Source organism: Alosa pseudoharengus, unplaced genomic scaffold (assembly GCF_046254945.1).
Source record: "Alosa pseudoharengus isolate Yale_2024_CS ecotype anadromous, Long Island Sound unplaced genomic scaffold, YU_APseudo_1.1 YU_APseudo_1.1_scf_1, whole genome shotgun sequence".
In the NCBI taxonomy this organism is placed as follows: domain Eukaryota; kingdom Metazoa; phylum Chordata; class Actinopteri; order Clupeiformes; family Clupeidae; genus Alosa; species Alosa pseudoharengus.
In genome coordinates, this window is record NW_027468564.1 from 7,264,761 (window position 1) to 7,286,790 (window position 22,030).

General features: G+C 40.1%; 1 protein-coding gene across 1 annotated transcript in view; it reads left to right on the forward strand.

Annotated features, from left to right (window-relative positions):
• Positions 1 to 22,030, forward strand: part of LOC143116715 (NACHT, LRR and PYD domains-containing protein 3-like) — a 141,929-nt gene that overhangs the window by 45,441 nt on the left and 74,458 nt on the right. Inside the window, exons 3-6 of the mRNA XM_076278015.1 lie at positions 2,960 to 3,177; positions 3,521 to 4,093; positions 4,202 to 5,372; positions 7,999 to 8,169. Of these exons, the coding sequence (XP_076134130.1) occupies positions 2,960 to 3,177; positions 3,521 to 4,093; positions 4,202 to 5,372; positions 7,999 to 8,169 (2,133 nt within the window). The remainder of the gene's footprint in view (positions 1 to 2,959; positions 3,178 to 3,520; positions 4,094 to 4,201; positions 5,373 to 7,998; positions 8,170 to 22,030) is intronic.

Here is a 22,030-nt window from a genome sequence, read left to right on the forward strand (position 1 = left end):
CGATGTACTGTGACATGGGAAAGGCTGGTAAGCAAGACACAGACAGATCAGGGGATTCACTACCCGTAGGCCTAATAGGACAGCAACACGCGCTGGAGAGATAGCTACTGTATGCTGACATCAAACCATGGAACGAACACAAGTTTACCCGACTGTAGTTCCCGCTGTTCATTCTCGTGAAGTTTCTTCTTCCGTTTCTCATGCCCTGAATGGTAATTCGGTTTCATGTTCACCTTCTTAATGTAGCCTATGAGACACTGTCGCTATAACTGTATACCTGTCTGTCACTAGCTTGACTAACTGAAGGGGAGACGAGGGAGGGGGCCTTCATTTACTTGCGGGGACCTACGCAACTTGCGTAGTGTGCGTATAGGGAGAACCGGCCCTTGCAAAGCCTTATCATAGGCATGTTACATTCATGCACATGGCATGGCATGCAAAATCATTCTTGCATGTGCAGTGTTATTTAACCTGTCAAAGGACTTCGCAGGAGTTGAGGAAGATCTACCTGAGGCCATTGAACAGGTCGAAGAGGATGGGGAGGGAGGAGTTGAACTTAGTGGGAACATTGTGAGGGAAACCATGTTCAACAATTTCTTTAGCTAAATTAGGCTACAACAATGAATAAATAACTATTATGAATCACAGTCAGTCTAACTCATTTGATTACATGGAATGAAATGGTGATACACATTTAATTATTAATATATGATTTTATTGATTGCGTAACTGGACCTATTCTTCAGTCAAGGTTAATGTTATTGATTCCCCAGCCAATTTGCTTAATTTATGCTGCAGCAAAACACTTTGCATTGTCAAATTATTTTTTTCAATTTCAAATTTTTCTATTTCTAATTGTAATTTCTTTTTCTGAAGAAGCAAAACTTCTTTTTGCAGGGCCAATACGTCGTCCGAGGTTTCTTCGTTGTTTCTGTAATGAAAAGAAAAGAACAAAAGTAGCCTAATTAGGTCTGGTGGTTACATAGGCTAAACGTCAGCTTTTTGCTGCAATAAGATAGGCCTAGCCTAAATTGCATAGGCAGTTATATAGAACATGTGTATTTTATAAGACTACCATGTTTAGGATTATAACACCATATGTAACATTTGAATATGGAAACATCAAAGTGTCATCAATAACTTACTTTTCCGCTCTCCGTCTCTTTTGCGCTTGGGCTGGCACAGGGCTCACCTCATGCAGGACAACGGGGACATCGCGTTCACCCCTCGTTTCTTTATCTGGCTCACTGCAGAAGGTTTTGATGGTTAACTATACAATCATGCCATTAAAGATAGGTTAATGTCATTAGGCTAATTAAGTTCAAACTAAAGAATATTATCTACCTTTCCAATTTGACACCGCTCTCCTGTTCACCAGCAATCCCCATTACTGTGGGTGAGTCCCTACCAATGATGTCGGCAACCATTGCAGCATCGCTTGAAATTGGTTTTGGAGCTGATCCACCACCTGAAAAAATATATTTGTATGGAAATAAACTTTGTTAGTAACATCAGGCAACGTGAATTACGTTATAGGCAGTCAAGGCCAATGTTAAATGGACGCATGCTAACGTTAGTTAGCTAACTAGCTACGTTAACAGTGGATGATGTACAGTCTAGTTTATAATTAATATTCATAACTTGTAGCATAATGAAAGCAATCACAGATTAATAGTTTGTTAGAGGGAAATATAATTGTTATTATGAACGACACCAGAACAGAAATATCACTGTCAATGACCATTAGTGACAAATTAATAACGGTTCTAACGTTAGACTAACTGGGCCAAGTTAACGAAAAGTTAGGCCTAGTCGTTGACTTGATTTATCTTGAGTCTGCAGTTAAAACATATCTTAAAAGTGATTCTTAACTTACCAGTTCCATTGGACTCCCCCCTAAAGCAGGACATCTCCTTCTTGGCCATCACAGTTAGATTCTCTAACTTTTTTTGTATTTCTGGTACACTCCTCTTCACCGTACTTCTCGCATTAATTTTAGCAGTGATTTCTTCCCAATTTCTTTGTTTTTTGTTTGCTGTTATTGTCGGGTCGAATTTACTTTTTAGTATAGTTTTTCGTTTACTGTATTCTTCAAGAAGAATAACTTTTTCGTCCTCTGTCCAATTTGGCTTCCTTGCCTTCTTTTCCTCCATTTTGAGTTGATAGTTGTAGTGTTTGTCTAACGTTATCACAGGTAACGTTACCGTTACAGGTAGCCTACACAGGTGCGAGTGAGGTCCCCATGGAAACTATAGAATTTTTGTGTCGGAAAATCTCTTTCAATGCAGTAAATCCCTTAACAATTTTCTTAACTAAGGAAACAATTTAAGGCATTCTGTGCAACACCCTTAAGTAAATCCCTTAGCTAAGGAGAATTTAAGCTTTAAGGGTCATACTTAAGGGAAAAAACTTAAGGTGCTTTGTGCAACCGGCCACAGTCCCTTAATCTTTCTAGATTTCCAGGGTTTGCATTTCCAGGCTACTGTTCAGTTATGGGCACCACAAATTGAGTTCGAGAGCAGTGATGAGCGCTGTTTACCTAATGAAGTGAAAACGTAGCATATTCCACACATATGGCAAGGCACAGCGTTTGCTTTCTGCGGACAGAAAAACTTGATATTTGTGCATGGCTTTGTACATTGAGGATTCTTGAGCTGCGTTTTGTATACTACTGCCTACAACACATTCAAATGAGCAGATACTGTTTCAGTTCTGTACAAATCTGTATAATGGAATTTCTACGCGAATTAGTCTTGTAAAATGTATTTATTTTCCAATCTAAGTAGTAGTAGTAGGTTTGGGCCTTCTGTCTTATAAGGAAATGATCCTTTAAATATGTTAATCTGGACTATGGCATCTGTTTTCAGAATAGAATAATGGAGCATATTTTAATCAGTAGTTTGTTTGAGGATCAATTACTGCATTAGTCCAAGTATCCTTTTTCCTGATGTCCCTGCAGATTAAGGGCTGATCTGACCCAGACTCAGTCCAGGTGTGGAGTGTGTGAGCAGGTACTGAGGGACCCAGTCATCACCACCTGTGGGCACAGTTTCTGCAGGCAGTGCATCAGCAGCTACTGGGAGCAGCCTGGACTACCAGGAGACCAAGTCTGTCCCCAGTGTGGGAAGACCTGCAGAACCCAACCTCCTCTACAGCCTCCTCTGGATGAACACACAGATATGAGCACACAGGGTGAACACACAGGCTTCATCAACAGCAGAAGACACCTGCACACTGAACATACACCAGGCAGAAAGAGGGAACTAGGTGAGTATACATTTTGGCTTTTTACATTTTGTATTGATTTTATCTGGTTTTCTGAGAAGTAAGGTAATGCTATCAAACTGAGCAATTACTCATATTGATATTTATTTATTTACTTTTATTAGTGCTTGTGTATATCGGCCTATTTGCAGTGAGTTCATGTGTATATAATTTCATTGTTTATGCGTATCTAAATAATTTCAGTATTTTTTATTATTGACTTTTATTATGACTTTTTAATTACTTGTTTTGTCATTTTACACAGACGAGGACCTGAGGAGAGTCATAAAGAATCACAAAGCCAGTCTAAAGAGGAGGTTTGAGAACATATCTGAAGGCATCATCAAACCAGGAGCTGAGATACTCCTCAATAAGATCTACACAGAGCTATACATCACAGAGGGAGATAGTGAAGGAGTGAATAAGGATCATGAGGTTTGGCAGGTAGAGTCAGCATCCAGATCTCAAACCACAGAAGACACACCAATCGACTGCAATGACATCTTCAAGCCCTTACCTGGACAGGAGAATCACATCAGAACTGTGATGACCAAAGGTGTTGCTGGCATTGGAAAAACAGTCTCGGTACAGAAATTCATTCTTGACTGGACAGATGGGGTAGCCAATCAGGATATAGATTTTATGTTTCCTCTTTCTTTTCGTGAGCTTAATTTAGTCAGGGGTGATCAGTCTCTTCATAGGCTCCTGCTGGACTTCCACCCTGAGCTGAAGGAGCTGAAAGATGATGATGGATACAAAGACTGTCAGGTTGTGTTCATTTTTGATGGTTTGGATGAGAGTCGGCTGACTCTGGATCTGGAACGGAACTGTATGTTGTTTGATGTGAAACAAACATCATCAGTGGGTGTTCTGATGACAAGCCTCATTCAGGGAACTCTGCTTCCCTCTGCACTCATCTGGATAACCTCACGACCAGCAGCAGCCAGTCAGATTCCTGCTCAGTACATCGACCAGGTAACAGAAGTACGAGGATTCAATGACCCACAGAAGGAAGAGTACTTCAGGAAGAGAATCAATGATGAGAGTCAGGCCAACAGAATCATCTCCCACATTAAGGTATCCAGAAGTCTCCACATAATGTGCCACATTCCAGTCTTCTGTTGGATTGCAGCTACTGTACTTCAGCAGATGCTGGAAAAAAAGAAGAACATCAAAGACATTCCCAAAACACTGACTGAGATGTTCATCCACTTCTTGCTCATCCAAACCACCAGGAAGGATCAGAAATATCAGAGTGGAACTAAAGCAAATCAAGAGAAACTTCTGAAATCACAGAAAAAAACACTGCTGAAGCTGGCAGAACTGGCCTTCAAGAATCTAGAGAATAGCAACCTCATGTTTTATGAGGAAGACCTGAGAGAGTGTGGCATTGATGTCAGTGAAGCCTCAGTGTACTCTGGCATGTGCACAGAGATCTTTAAGGAAGAATCTGTATTTCACCAGAAAAAGGTCTACTGCTTTGTGCATCTTAGTGTGCAGGAGTTTCTGGCAGCTGTGTTTGTGTTTCACTCATATTTGGCTAAGAACCATGAAGCTCTGAAATCCCTCCTCAGTGATGAGCATAGAGATGAACTCAATCCATCAATTTTATCTTCTTTTCAATCAGTACTAGGATTAAAAGACAACTTACATGTTTTACTGAAGAGTGCAGTTGATAAGGCTTTGGAGAGCCAGAACGGACACCTGGATCTCTTCCTTCGCTTCCTTATGGGCATTTCTCTGGAGAGCAATCACAGACTTCTGCGAGGTCTACTAACTCACACTCTCAATAGCTCATATAGTATCAAGGAAACATGTCAGTACATAAAGAAGCTCAACAGAGAAGATCACTCTCCTGAACGATGCATCAATCTTTTCCACTGTTTGTTTGAAATGAATGATCATTCCATGCACAAAGAAATTCAGACATACTTATCGTCACCAAAGGACATCCAACAGGAGCTGTCTCCTGCCCACTGTTCAGCACTGGCCCACATACTTCTGATGTCTGAGGAGGTGCTGGATGAGTTTGACCTGAAGAAATACAACACATCAGATGAGGGACGCAGGAGACTGCTCCCAGCTGTGAGGTGCTGCAGAATGGCACGGTGAGTTTCTGATGAAGAAACTAAATATATATATAGTAAAGCCCGACCGATTTATCGGCGGGCCGATATTATCAGCCGATATTAGGCATTTTCCAAACTATCGGTATCGACATTTATAATGGCCGATAAATGAATATTTTAAAAATAAAATAAAAACGGACGAAACACCCTTCAACCATGTCATGAGAGTTGGCGTTGTATAGTTTGTCCACTAGAGGACACTCTACACCGTCCCTGCTGGCAACACTGGTATAACCCTCACATCTTGTAACCTGCTGATCCAGCCAGAGTCGGGCAGAGAGAACCAATTATCCGCAAGTGAGATCATCAGTGAAGTGTGTTCATGGTGATTTGGTCACGAGACATACATTGCTTGAATAACAATTAAAAGAACATCCCCATCAGTTCTTTTAACTCAAATAAGCATGACAAAATTTGTGAAAACAATGTCCAGTTTTGCTGCTAGTAAATAAGCCGAGAGTGAAGCGGAATTAGCTAGTAATTACATTACGTTGTTACAGTGTAGTTGACTGTCTGTCCTTTTAACTTTTGACAATGTGACTGAAGATGTATTTCTTTAATAGCGTGACAGTTATAGCAGTGAGACGTATCATCTCTCCCCGGCCTGTTATTTTGAAAGCGTATGTTTTACAATTTGCAGTATGATGTTATCCATTGCTAAATTATGGCTCATCATACACTAGCTAACCACAAAGCTAGCTAATGCCTTGAATATCAGTGGAAGACCGCTAACGTTAACATTAATGAGCTTGGAAACCACAACAAACTTATTCTGCCTAAATAAAGTAATGATTACTGTATTTAGAACTAGTATATCTGTAGTTACAGTCCCTGCATTGTAAAATGTAAGTTAGACGTGCGAGGAGTGAACATTTAGATATAGAGAAAAAGTATCAAACATAGCTTGTGCAAAACGTAGCTTGTGCAAAACGTAGCTTGTGCATAAAAGTTAGCTTTTCTTTTACACGTGTGTGAAATCCAATGACGCCAAGTGTGCGTTTCATACTGTCGTTCAGCCGCAGCATTAACGAGTTACATAATGGATTTAGATCACTAAATAGTAGGTTTTAGAAGGCAGGCAGCAACTGATGATTGAAAATGGTTTGATGTAGCTTGATGGAAATAATTTTAGTGCAGGTAAAGGGATTAGCATGCTGACATTGTAATTATAAGGTAGCTTATAAGGCAATATTACACACACACACTCAAACAATTAGAAGTGACCTTTATCTTGTTTAATGATAATACAAATGATGATGATAGTAATAATATCATTATTATTTTTTGTAATTATTAAGTCTTAGTCCAAAGTTATATTTATGAAGCTTACCAAGTCTTTTAATACTGGTAACTTTGATTTGATTATTGTTGTTGTTGTGTTTTTGTTCAAAAGACTAAGTTTCATATCTTAAGTTTCTATTTTTATACATTTTATTTATCAGAACTTTAATATAGGCCTATTTCGATGTTCCTCTGTTCCACTGTGACAATATTATTTAAAAATAAACAAGTTTGTTTTTAAAATGCATTATCATATTATTTTAGTCAATACTCTAACTAACTACTTTAAATAACTACAAACAACTAATGTTAGGGAAAACTGTTAATGTTTTGTTGCGCGTTTCTGAAAAAAAAAAATATATATTGGCCGATATATCGGAATATCGGATTTTTAAATCAACAAATATTTGTATCAGTATCGGCCTTCAAAATCCTTTATCGGTCTGGCTCTAATACATAGTGACTAAATATAATGTTGAAGCTACAGTAGTGCTGTTTTTCTACTGATCTAGTGTAAAATGTTTAAAGATGCCTAAATGTGAAACAGTGTTGATTAGAAGAATTGGGAAAACATTCCATTTTCACTATAGGACTGTTGTTGACTAGTTCATCAAATTATACAGTTGTGCTCATAAGTTTACATACCCCGCACATACACATGGTAAAGTTGACTAAAAAGAGAAATAAAAAAGAATCCTCTGGGTATTGATCCTAATGCATTAATTAAAGAAAGTAGGAAATATCCAACCTTTAAGGACACCAATTTCCTTTGTGAATGAATAATGTATTGTGAATAAATAAATGTTCTTCCTTAAAACACAGGGGCCATAATTACCCTTATGTTAAATTCCCATAGGGAATAGAGGGAATTTTTATTTTTAATGGCCTGTTTCATGGATCCAGGATACTATGCATCCTGATAATGTTACCTTGGCCTTTGTAATTAAAATAGCCCCACATGATCACATACCCTTCACCTTACCTAGAGATTGACATGGTTTTATTTCAGTTAGGCTAATAGCTGGTTTGATTTACATTGAGAGATGATTTTATGGAAAGTATCCCATGCCAATCGTGAGATATGGTAAAGGCTATGAGATGGTGTGGGGCTATTTTAATTCCAAAGACCAAGGGAACTAATTTTATATAATTCTATCATCTTATATAAAATTATAGTCAAACATTTCTGGTGTGTGTGTTAGGGCATAGTGCCCATATCAATGATCTGTTAAAAATACCTCTTTGTTTTTTATTGGGTTCATGTAAACAGTATCCCTTCATCCATTTTCGGCAATCTTTTATCTTTCCTGGTGTTGTTATGCAGACTTGCTGAATGCAAACTCTCAGAGAAGTCCTGTGGAATTGTGGCTGCTGTTCTACAGTCACCAAACTCCCTGACAGAGCTGGACCTTAGTCACAATGACCTGGGGGATTCTGGAGTTCAGCTTCTCTCTAAGGGACTGTCTAGTCCCAACTGCAAACTGCAGACATTAAGGTTGGTGTTAGACATGATGGCTTTGTAAAGGATTATTATTAGGACTAGCTTGGCACATTATGGTTTGATTGATGTTTTATATGTGTCTTAAAGGAACATGCCACCCAATGTCAGTAGTAATATATGTTCTTACCTTAACTTTCACGAGTTGAGTACGTGCACTCAAACGCTCTGGTGCGTGGCTGGACTGTGTTAGCATGTTGCTATGCTAGCTGGCTTTGCCGTAACTAAGCATAGAAGTAATCAAAAACATCCACGTTTTCCCGACTTAAATACAGTTACACGAGTAGTTGCTAGAAATGCTACGGCCAAGCAACATTTTTTACTGCAGGTACGTTAATCTTATAATATCAATAAGGACCTAGGTACAATGTTACCGTTAGCGCTGGTTGAGTGATGGAGGCCAATTTGATTGCATTTGTAGAAAACTATAAATGCGGTTATACCAAGCACATTGATAGCAGCACTGTAATTGTATCTTTCGACTGTCATTTGTTGCACGTGCTACAAAAATCATTCTGTGCAATGGAAGATTTACCAATGTTACACCGGTCTGATACAGTTTTGCCTATACATGCGTGAGACTGAGACGCCTGTTTATTTGTTTGAAGTGCGTGCAGGGTGTGAGAGGGGAATCGATGTGCTTTGATTCCAGCTTGGTAGTTGTAGTCTGTGAGATTAAAAAGCACGTGTGTGTGAAGTATCCAAACAATGAAACCTTCATTTCATTATGGCTGCTTTAGCAACACACCTTAAGCTACTGTGTAGTGGGTCCCATTTAGAAGTGGCTACTTCATTCGCGCTTTCCTTGACTCATGGAGCTGCGTGAATTTTATTACAACTTTTCGCACGATATGGCAGTTTAAGTCCTCTTGATACTGTAAAGGCCCGGTTATACTCGCCGCACCGGACCGGTAGCGCGACAACGTGACGTGAAAATGACGTAGATCTCTCTGGCGCGCCAGGGTTTTGGCCGTGTAGCCCACGGTAGCGCACCACTCATTTTTTTTCAGACGAGCACGACAAGGCGGAAACAGGAAGATGGACTAGTTCGAGGGCAAGCGAGTTGCAGTGTTTTGTTACAGTCGTGAATTTTTAATAGTTTGCTGGATAAGTTAACAAAGTTACCAGTCAGAGTTGCAACACATGGAATTAAGAGGAAAGAATAGAAACGATTTATTTTCAATCAAAGGATATCTATTAAGGCCTGAACAAAATCTCTTTCCACTTCAGGAAATTACACAAACTCAGCCAGCTGCTAGCTAGCTAGCCAGCTAACTAAACTGTTTAAATGATTAAAATTTCCCTCGGGATGACTAAAGTATCTATCTATCTATCTATCTATCTACCTGTGCGCACACCTTGGAAACTAGATGATAATGATGGTGGTAGTTGTGAATAGTAGCAACCAAAGTCTGAAGTACCATCACAGAGGCTAGGTAATAGCAGAGCCCGTTTACATTCTCTGCTACTAGTGTTTCTTAATGCAGCTTCTTCTGCTGTGTAGCCTAACGTAGTTAGCGTTAATCTTTTCACAACAGCGACACCTCTGTTCAGGAGAATATTGCAACTAGTGTCGTGACCACGACGCGCGAGTATAAATGGTTACGGCGCTTCTGTGACGTCACATTGTCGCGCTACAGGTCGGGTGCGTCGAGTATAACCGGGCCTTAAGGCGTAAGCCATTAGTTTCCAAAGGAGATTTTATTTGTGTCGCCAGCATAGCCTATTGACAATTTATGTTGTAAATAGGCCTACCTTATAGGCCTACCTGTAGCTTAGGGAAGCTAACAGCTTTCTATTAGGATCTAGTTTGTTAGTTACAGTTTTGTCATAACTCCCTGATGCATTTTTGCATTTAGAATAGCCAGAGCGTGGATATCTCAATCGGAAAATTAAACAATATCGGGCGCCTATGGACTAGGCTGGGTGAACCCAGCCTGATCTGCCCGCTATTTATTTTTTGATTTCTTAAAAGATTGAGCTTGGTCTGGTGAAAGCCAGACAAGCCATGGACCTCAGTTACACAATGCAAGGGAACATGAATTAGCCTATATTTGCACGAACAACAACGGACAACAGCTCTTCAACTTTGGCCCGTTAAAATGTGTATGAACAGTCTAGCGACGCATTTCATCAAGGCTCATTTGGACATGTCAGTTATTTGCACCACTGGTTAGATGTAAAACAGCATTTCGTTTCATACTACTGTTACTTAATTTGTGCATTGACAATAAAGTATCACATGAACTAAAGATGACTAAAATCTTATGCAGAGGAAGAAACATTCACAAAAAATCCATCCATCCAAAAATGACATGCATGGAACTGACAGAGATGTTTTTGTTTATTAATTAATAAATAAATAAATAAATAACATTATGCTGATACCTTTTGCTTTTCCCAAATACAATGTAGCCTACAGGTGTAAGTGACCTTTCATCAATCCAGTTGCAATGGATGAACTGTGATGAACTGCCCTACTTGTGATTGTTTAGAGATTTTAAAGGTTTTATAACAATGCTACAACTTCTTTGGCTATTCTACAATCTATTCACCTTTTCAGCGCCAGTAGGCTACTTTCTGTGCAGCCGCACACACACACACACAGGCATGCCAAACAAGCATACACAAAAGTTTCAAGAGTGGGGGATGGAGTAAAAGATGGAGACAAATTGATTAGTGTGATTTATTTTTGCGGAACGGATGTACAGGACTGAGCGGCGGTCATATTTTGTACCGCTATGCGGTACATCTAGTTCAGTTACCCCTAGTTGAAACTACACATAAATTTCCCTCACAAACTCTGATTTGGTTGCTATAGCTTATTCCCAGCTGAGCCGTTTATGAGCGTTTACTCCTAAATGAAAACGATTCATGCACTGTCTCTGGCCACTCACTCGGAATTCACTTAAAGGAGCCACACATAGGGCTAGGCTACTGCTATTTTGTTGACTACTGTACTATTGAGGACTATTATGAGTTCTGTCCATCATTTGGTGGTAGGTCAAATTACTGCAATAAAATTATGCTCATTAAATGCTTTCCCCAAATGACTTTTCACCATTTCTTTCAAGAGTAATATCCGTTATCATATCGGTATCGGCCACAAGAAACCAATAAATATTAGTTATCATTATTGGCCCAAAAATTCCATATCGATGCATCTCTACGAAATAGAATGTGAAAAATTTAATGTAATTGCATTGGACTCAGTGTTGACATTCAGGGCCAGATGTACTAATGCTTTTGTGCCAACTTCAGACGTATTTGTTTCGCAAACGTGCATGTAAAATCATTGCATCGCACTGAGGTAAAAGCGCAGTCTGCCTCTCGCAGGAGCTGAAAATGGCAAACGGCCCTTTTCTGTGTCATGCATATGCATTCATGAGAGGATCCAGAGGAAAGTGGGAGTTTAGCGTAAAGAAGTGGGAGGGGAAGCGTAAAGAGCGCCTAAGTATGTATTCCGCGGTATGTACAAAAGCTGCATGTGAAAGCGCACGTCTATTCTACGGCTAAATACTTCTGCCTCGTAAAAGCAGGTGTTAATCCAAATTGCAGTTAAATGCATCAATAAGAGAACCTTTCAAAGACAACAGAATCGCTATTTAAAGCACCAGTTTTGTGTCTTTGTACTATATCAAAAGCAACCTTAAAGGTGCTCTAAGCCAGTGTTTTTCAAAGTGTGGTCCGGGGACCACTGGTGGTCCGCAAGCTATCCCAAGTGGTCCGCGAGCAGACGTGGTAAAATATAATATAGATGAGTTGTTTGCAATATTGAACACTGTCTATGTAAGATATGCCAATTCAAATCATATGAATCCTCTGACACAATAAGCAAAGTGCAAAGACAATAAGCAAGGTGGTTCAGTGAGTAGGCCTATTGTGTAGGCTAATATACTGTTGAAGAAGGTTTTTTTTTAAGCTGCGTGGTCCGTGCGTTTCTTTTTTATTGGTAAAGTGGTCCTTCGTCTGAAAAAGTTTGAGAAACTGCTCTAAGCGATGCTGGGTAACGTCACTTCTGTTGACTTTCAACAAAACAGAGAGCTAGCTCACTACTTCCTCCCCCTCCCTCCCGTGCTGCTCCTGTGTAATTGAAACTCTCCTAAACGTGCATCTCGTCTGTGATTTGCTGGAACAGTTTGTTGTTTTTATGGGCTAGGTTTGCCCAGGTTGGTTTTGTTGCCAATTTTGGAGCCTGGGCTGTCCACAGAGATTGCGTTTTTTTACAGTGTATTCAGGACACAGACAGCTAGTGGTTGGTTAGGTGATGTTTGCGGTGACATAAAATGTTTTAGCCGGAGTCACGGGACTGATTCATGGCAGCGCAGACGTGAATTTTGTTTGCTCCACTTACTACTCGTTACTTTCAGTTTATTAGAAAGCTAATTTTGTTGAATTACATCAAAACCTCTAAAATGTCAGTATCACATAATACTGGTGAGACTAAAGGAACCGAACTTTCCTCTGTCAAGAAGAAATTCAAGGAATCACCGAATAGCATCTCCAAAGCAGACCTGGACAGTGCCATCTTAGCAGGAGATAAGCAGGCCTTAGCGGAACAGAGGTCAGAGCTAAATGACATTGTCACTGCTGCGGTAAAAGCTGCTTTAGATTATGTGCTTCTCCCGCAAATATTGGACGTTAGACTTGAACTGAAGAATACCACTGACACTATAACGACAGCCACTGGCCAGAATGAACAACTGGAGAAATCCGTTCAATGACTTCAATATAGGTGCGATTCTACACAATCAGTAGCTAGACATGATAGAGACCAGGTCAATGCTATGAGGCTGAAAATTGACGAGCTGAGTTCCAAGGTGGTAGATATGGAAGACCGAAGTAGAAGATTCAATCTACGGTTAGTTGGCTTGAGTGAAGGAGTGGAGGCAACTGCATCGCCTTTTTAAAGGCGAATCTACCTTCGCGGATCCCATCTGTTGCTGACCGAGACATAAAAATAGAGCGAGCCCACCGCCTGTACTCTGATAGAACCACCGACATTAGCCGCCCTCGCACAATTATATTCAGGTTGCTAGACTATACTGATAGACAAGCAATCCTGAATGGTGCAAGAGCTGTTAATACCGTTAAACATGGCATGGACACTTTGCGCTTCTTCCCGGATTTCAGCGCAGACACCACTAAGAAACGAAAGGCCTTTGCTGAGGTGAGAATGCAGATAGAAGCATCTGGGATTCAAACGTTTCTCTTGTTCCCTGCCACACTGAAGATCACTTATCGTGGCAGGCAAACTCTATGTCGGACTCCATCTGAAGAGGAACACTTCATCCTCTCTAACAACCTGACCTGCAAAGGTGCCAACTCTTCACCTAGGCGAGAGGGCGCACCGGAGAGCCGAAGAATTGATTATATCCTGGGGGCGTATTACAGAAACTTCCTAACTCGAAAATCCTATCTTATCTGTTTGGTAACTACGGTAACAAGGGTTAGGATCGGATTTAGGAAAAAAGTCATTACAGAACGGCCGATCCTAAAGTCAGTTTCTTATCTTAACTCCAGATAGGAAATGTGTATTACAGAAATATCCTAAGTTACCAAAATCCTAAATAAACTGTCCTAACTTTAGGATGACCCATCAGCTCTCCTAACTGTCAAATTACTGTTAGTGCTACAAATAAGCGAGATGGCAGCTCTTTTGTTACATGTAGCGCAGGTACTGTCTGTATAAATTGTCTTGTAAATAAACTACCAGTGCTTTTTCAAAGTTCACAATGTCTCGTTTTAAATGTCAAGGCCCTCGGAAGTCTAACAATGAAGTATGGAGCTACTTTGAGACTCCTAAATGGTGTAAAACAGTGATTTATTTGCATGGCTAGGCGGATAACTAGCGCCCGATTTCTGAGTGCAGGGGACAAGCCGAGATGAGCTAGACATACGTTCACACTCGGTATCATGTTTCAACACACTTTAGGTCAATATCACACCGGAATTCTCCTTTAACAGAGGTGGCAAAAGCCATTGGTGGATTAGCGCGACGTTACATCAAGTTTCCAACGGGTAATGAACTCCACATTGAATTATTATTATGGTAGCTTTCTAGCTGCTAGGTGTCAGTTGTGAAGTGAGGTGATCCAACAACAAATTTCATCTGTTGCTAAGTAACAGACATAAAAGCTGAACGTTAGGATATCTTAACCTGAGATAAGATAGGATTCCTAAATTAAGATAGGATATGTTTCTGTAATACCAAATTGAGAAAAATCCTATCTTACACTTCTCCTATCTTAACTTAGGACTTAAGATAGGAAGTTTCTGTAATACGGCCCCTGGATTATATCCTGGATAGCATGGAACCTCCTTTTTTCGTTTTAATCTGTAGCCCCCCCGCTGGACTGGACCCCCTGAAAGGAGGGTAGGGCAGACACAGTTTTCTGTGAATATCTCAAGAACCGTAGGGTTTAGGAGGACCATTTTTCTTTTGTATGTTGATCTCAAAGGGCCATGTCAACGCATTCCATAACCACTCATTTCATGTATAGCGCCACCTAGTTAAACACAAAAAAGTAAAAATGAGGTGTTGTAATCGCAGGTATCTGTGACCTAACATAGTCAAAACTTCACGAAATTGGAAGTGTAGGATCATTATGACACCCTCTGAATGCACGCCAAGTTTCGTGGAATTCCGTTCATGGGGGGCCACAAAATAAATTAATTTATGTTACTATACACCAACTGGCCTGTAGGTGGCCGGAGACAGTTTTCTGTGAATATCTCGAGAACCGTAGGGCTTAGGAGGTCCACCTTTTTTTTTGTATGTTGGTCTTAAGGGGGCATGTCAACCTATCCCATTACCACTTATTTCATGTATAGCGCCACCTAATTAAAAATGAAAAAGCAAAACATTAGATGTTTTCATCACAATATCTCTGGCTGACATAGTCAAAACTGCACGAAATTGAAAGTGTAGGACCCTCCGAATGCATGCCAAGTTTCGTGGACTTTCGTTCATGGGGGGCCTTACAATAAAATAATGTATGTGTACATTTAGTGACCGTACACCAACAAGGATTCCCGGGACACTGAAAGACCGGGGTACACGAAACTTGGTGGGCATGTAACCCCACATGGATAGCATGGAACCATCGCTTTTCATTTTGATCTGTAGCCCCCCCTCTGGACTGGACCCCCTGAAAGGAGGGTAGGGCAGACACAGTTTTCTGTGAATTCTGTGAAAGTGAGTCCAAAGCAAATATTGATAAGTTATGAAACAGTGAAGGCAAAATAATTACAGATCCTAGGGCTATTAATAACAGCTTTAAAGCATTTTATTCCACACTATATTCTTCAGAGGTGGTTCTTGACAGACATACATGCAAAAAATTTTTAGAGAACTTGAACCTGCCTATCTGACCAGAAGAGGACAGAGACCTTCTAGAATAACCTCTAATGTTGGAAGAATTTGATAATGCGGCCAAATCTCTTAACCCTTTAGGCGCCAGAGGTTTTTTTTTTAAACATTCGATTTTGATATCTTCATTTCAAAAGGCTATATCTTAAAAGTGATAAGAAATAGAGACTTTCTGTAAATTAGAGAAATATTAAGGTTGACCCAAAGTTTATGTAGGGATTAAATGTTTATATCTAATTTGCATATTATGACGTCACATGGTGGCGACTATCTTGGATTATTGAATTTTCATGAAAAGTTGCATGTTTGAATGATAAAATGCACCACTTCTTTTCCCCCAAAATGTCCCTCACCTTCTGTATGCTATATTGCACAATACTGAATGCTCAGGTAAATAGTAAGTAGTAAACAAACTGTGTAAATCATTACTAATAAATAGCAGAAACAAACCAAATGCATGTAGCGGTAGGCTGGCCTTTTGCTGTAGAGATTTTCCATTTACTACATACAGCAGGCACTCTGATTCCATGTATGGGGCACATATATATTATTCAGATGACACACAAACACAAGTAGACAAGACCTGTTTAGTTCAAAAGCTCACTTGCCACGGCAAGGCACAGATCAGGAGTGAGATGACGAGACAAGACAAGAGACAATGTTAGTATAATTTTTTTTCTTTTTGTTTGCTTTGGTTGATGTTTTTTTTGTTGTTTTTTTCTTAGCTGACAAATATACACACATCATGAGGACATGAACACACAAAAATAACACATAGTGTATGTCCTAAATGGTCAGGGAAATAGATAGCAAATCAACAGTGTAAATCATTACTAATAAATGCTGACTCCCTATCCCTATCCATACAGGGCCGGCACATCATCTTGTGATAGACTATGCATGGCCTAATGGCTCCCCTGCCCCATGTCACCACCTCTGCTCCTGCTGCGAGCAGCATGGCCAGATCTGCCTCGCGTGCACGCCAAGTAGAGAAAATTTGCGCAGCTCAGACTAGGCCTACTGTCATTCTCATTGCGACTCCCCACACTGCTTCTACGTTCCCCCCAGCACTTCAACCTCGTCTAACATACCCAGTGGCATTAGACAAAGGCTCCACCACTTTACTGTCGCCTCGATTGCGGAGAGGCACACGGTCAGAAGACAGAAGCTAGCGCTACATGAACATTACCTCCAGCCTCGTTCGCCACACCACTAACACCCTGCTAACTTCCCGATGAACACCCCGTCCCTGTGAAACATTATTCCCACCACTGACATTGGGCAAACGATTCAACATTTGTGCTTGGTGTAAGCTAAACTCTCACTTTGTCCAGCTGCATCATTGCAAGGCAGGGACGCATCTGAAACCTCACTAAACGAATCACCGTCATTTTCTGAAGGCAGATATTCCCCTTCAGAATCAGGGTCCGCGAATAGAAGACCCAACACTTAATTTCGGGTAAACTTTTTTTATGCCATTAGACGATAATCTAATGCAAATACTCGCTGACGTTGACAATATCGCTCTGATAAAGTAAAGAACGAAATATGACACCCTATTTGACTAAATCGGCCGTTTTATTCAGTACCGCATCTTGCCGAGTAAACTCGACCGTGGCGCCTAGAGGGTTAAAAAAGGGAAATCCCGTCTCGATGGAATTCCCCCGAAGCTCTACCTGGCTGTTTGGGATGTTGTTGGGCCCCTAATCTTGAATTTTATGAATTATGCTATTAAACATGGTATGCTTCATAGGGACCAGAATATAGTATCATCTTGTTACAGAAGAAAAATAAAGATCTTGAGTTGTTCTAGTTACCGTACAATATCTTTAAATAATAGCGATGCCAAAATTCTGGCAAAAGCCTTGGTTTCCCGGATTGAGCCCTTCATGGATACTTTGATTCATTTTGATCAATTTCAATTAATTTTCAATTTATTGTGCTTATAGAGCGCCAAAACATTACACATGTATCATGGCGCTTTACAGAATGTAGGCAATCAGAGAAAAAGGAAAGAAAGGAAGAAAAGAAAAGAAAGAGAGAGGCCCATGGGTAACTGGGGCGAGGAACAACTCCCTAGAATTGGAGATACATATAGGAAGAAACCTTGAGCAGATCCACGACTCAAGGGCCTGACCCATCTGCCTAGGGTCAATACAGGACAGTAAGGTCTGAATACATGACAATTGCATATGATAGTCATGTGTAGAGAATAAGACACGGTGCTAAAAAGCACTTGAGCTGAAAGTTACAGGAGGTGGGGTGATTTCATATCTGGTTTGATAATTCATTAATCCTGATTTAGTGACAGAAAGTTCAAATAGTCCAGCGTTGGATTTGTCCAGGGGAAGGGAGTTGTCAAGGGGCTTGTGGTGGGTCGGCAGACGGGCCTGGAATCCGGGCAGAATTGTCATAGGCAGGTGATGGGTCGCTAGGCTGTACGGGCCAGGAATCCAGATAGGGGGACAGTAATAGGGCAGTCGAGGATGGGACTTAAGGTGAGATGGGTGAGAGGAGGGCCAACACATGGATGGTTGATGACTGGTGATGATATACCTCACAAGTGAGGTACAGTAAGGGGAAAGAAAGAGAGATGTAGAGTGGGTTAGTATTACTGAAAATCAAAATGGTTAATGTCAATATGTAATCAGTGGTACTGTTACAGTATATCATAGTGAGAATAGGCAAGAGAGGGAGAGTTGAGAGAGAGAGAAGGGGAGAGAGGAGAGGGGAGAGTTGTACGGTGTGACACATGAAAAGTCCAGCACTACGCTATAGCAGCATAACTAAGGCATGGTGAGGGGTAGTCGACACCAGCGCAGGTATGGTCAGTGACCACCATTGCATGCGCGACTGGGGTGCCAGTCACGCGAGGACTCAGCAGGGTGGTCCATTCCAAAAATCCCTGAGGTGGGTGAAGTTCCACACCGCACCATACCTAACTATGGGAGGCAGTAAAGAGGTATGTTTTAAGTCTAGACTTAAAAATAGGGAGGGTGTCTGCTAGTCGAATTGAGGAAGGAAGATTATTCCAGAGGAGGGGTGCGCGATAGCTGAAAGCTCTGCCTCCTACTGTAGTTTTTGAGATTCTTGGAATTACAAGAAGGCCAGTATTCTGTGATCGTAGCGGTCTAGGTGGGTTATATGGGACTAGGAGATCTTTAATATATTCTGGTGCTTGGCCATTAATGGCTTTGTATGTTAGAAGTAATATTTTGAAGTCAATGCGGCTTTTAACAGGCGGCCAGTGTAGAGATGCCAGGATAGGGGAAATATGTTCATATTTTTTAGTTCTAGTGAGTGTGCGAGCAGCTGCATTTTGTATAAGCTGTAAGCTCTTTAGACAGGTGTTATTGCAGCCAGCGTATAGAGCATTGCAATAATCAATCCTTGAGATGACAAAAGCATGGATTAATTTCTCAGCGTCTGGTAAGGATAAAGACTTCCTTATCTTTGAAATGTTCCTTAAATGATAAAATTAAGTTTTGGTAATCTGTTTTATGCGATTACTTAGTGATAGGTCTTGGTCAATTGTAACTCCTAGATTTTTAACACTTGTGGATGAGGATAGTCGAAGATCAGTAAATGTAGCCTGTGATGAGGATAGGATATCCCTTATCTTTTTAGGACCTAAAACCATGACTTCTGTTTTATCGGAGTTCAAAAGCAGGAAATTATTTGTCATCCATGTCTTTATGTCTCTTATACATGTGTCAAGTTTGGCTAACAGAGTTCATTTGTCAGGTTTTATGGAAAGGTATAGTTGTGTATCGTCTGCATAAGAATGAAATTTAATGCCATGTTTCCTAATTTCTGAGCCTAGAGGAAGCATATAGAGAGAAAATAACAGGGGCCCTAGTACTGAGCCTTGAGGCACCCCATATTTTACCATAGTCTGGGTAGACGGTTTATTGTGAACCTGTACAAATTGTCTGCAGTTAGAAAGATCAAACTAGATTTCTTAGAGGGCAGACTATATGTGATGTTTATTACACATCATTGAACATTCTCACACATATACTGACACTTGCACAGTTTTTTCCCTTGACACGCTCAAAGCTTTTGACAGACTTGAGTGGGACTTTCTATAGACAGTACAGGAACATTTTGGTTTCGGTCCTAAATTCATATATGCCATTCAAACTCTTTATAGTAACCCAACAGTTTCTATTTTAACAGAAACGTATCAGTCTCTACCCTTTCCATTACAGGAGGGTTGTCGTCAAAGCTTCTTTTTTCCACCCAGACTGGGAAACAGTGTGGTCAAACCTTTGCCTTACTTCTAAAAACCTTAGTCATGTAGTTATTAATTTTAAGACTATCCATTGTTTCTACTACACACCTTACAAGCGATATCGCATGAAACTCATACCCAATCCATACTGCAGTTTCTGTAACACTGACGCCACTGTTACATGTCTACATGTTTTGGGACTGTCCAATGATTAATCTATTCTGGAAGTATGTGATTGTTATGTTACATGATCTTACAGGTCTATATTTGGATTTGGACCCCTGTTTACTATTATTGAATGATGATTCAACGTACCAATTTTCTTTATGTGATAAAAAAAGTGTTGATGGCACGGTTCACAGCTGCAAAAAATGCTATTATACAGCAGTGGATAACCCCAGATACAAACTTGAAGCAATTTTGGATAGTCTCATTTCATCACATAGTTTGCCTTGAGTGTACAACTGCAAAGATTAATAAGGCAAAGACAACCACTGTAAACACCTGGATGAATATAGCCTCTGCCCTTAAAGAGCTTCTTTAAATATTTTAGTCAATATTAGTTTACTGCCAGTGTTTAAGTGTGTTGTGTTCTGTGTGTGTTTTTATTTTACTTTATTGTATTTAAATGTTATTCTTATTATCATCCATATGCTCTCTCTGTATGATGCGTGTTGTTTAAAATAAAATGTTTTAGCCTAAAAAACATGTGGCATCGCTTAGAGCACCTTTAACTTTTGTTGGCCTTTCAAATGTCTTTCACTTTCACATCATTCACTTAAACTTTCCTACTTGCTAGATTTGACCAATCTTCCATAGCCTACGTGCACAAGCAGTTTGAGTAGATCTTATCTCCCTGCTTGTTGACATCTTATCATGTATGGTATTATTTCATGATCGCTAAACGTTTGATTCTTTTTGATGTTGTCATCAGTTAACTTCATTCAACTGCGCTTGTATGTAGGCTCTGCCATTCAGTTGTGGACGTTCGTAAATTGCGTTAGGGCAGAGAAAGGCGCAGATTACACTATGAATTGAAAGTTTGATAAATACGACGTAATCTAGGGTATGACAGCATTCGCTATCTGTGGTTTGTCCATGGCGCTGATAACGCTACGTCCGCAAATGTACGTACATCTGGCCCTCTGTGTAAAATGTTGCATTTTCGCACCAGGTTTTCATGACGTATCTGGTGTGTACAGGCTTTTAATTATAAATTAATTCATCTCTCTCTCTTTCTCTCTCTCTCTCTCTCTATCTTGTTCTCTCAGGCTCAGCAAGTGTGGTATCTCAGATGAAGGTTATGTTTGCCTGGCTCTGGCTCTGATGTTAAATTCCTCCTATGTGAAAGAGCTGGATGTGAGCAACAATCATCCTGGAGAATCAGCACAAAATCTCTTATCTGCTACAATGGAGGATCCTCACCGCAAAGTTAAAGCAATTCAGTATGTACTCTAGAGAACCAGAATTCCAGAGATGGATCGATTGATTGATTTATACAAAGTTACATTCACACATTGCATTCATTACCCTAACCCCTACTACTCCACACAGAACATTTCAGTTTTGTTGAGCTCTACTTTTGAATAAAAAATAAATTTCCTACTCTATAGTTTCCATACAAAACAACAGCACATTTGATTTGCTGATACCATAAACAACAAAAAATGGAACCCCAGGAGTAAATGTGCTTCTAATTTAATTCTAGTGTCTAGTCTAGTCCTCACTACAGGCAAAACATTAATCAATCAGTATTCAGAAAATCTAAATGCAGCATCAACTACACTGTTTACACTGGGACCATTTTCTGTGCATTTCACTAGATTTAGTCAATTTGATAAGTAACCTTGCTTAGTAGTATAACTTAGAGTTATGTCATAATTCTGTTTATTGTTTATTTATTAGGACAATGCTCATTAATTAACAGACAAGTTGTAAATAAGCCGGAATTAGCTTGTGAGTGCTAATTTCCATCCGTTGTCCCTAGCCAGTTCTTAATAAGTCAGCCTAGAATAAAACAGAAAACAGAAACAAAACCACAAAACCAAAGCCACAATGAACAGATATTTTATATACATATATACGACCACAAGGTCATAACACCCCCACCACCAAAAATCAACATGTCGTGTTGATTACTAATAAAACGTTCATAAAACTCCAAATTCACCCCAGCCAATGGTGGAACGAGACAAAGTGTCTGCCAAGATGTTTTCACTACGTTCACTAAGTTTTGAAGTGCGAGGAGAAGG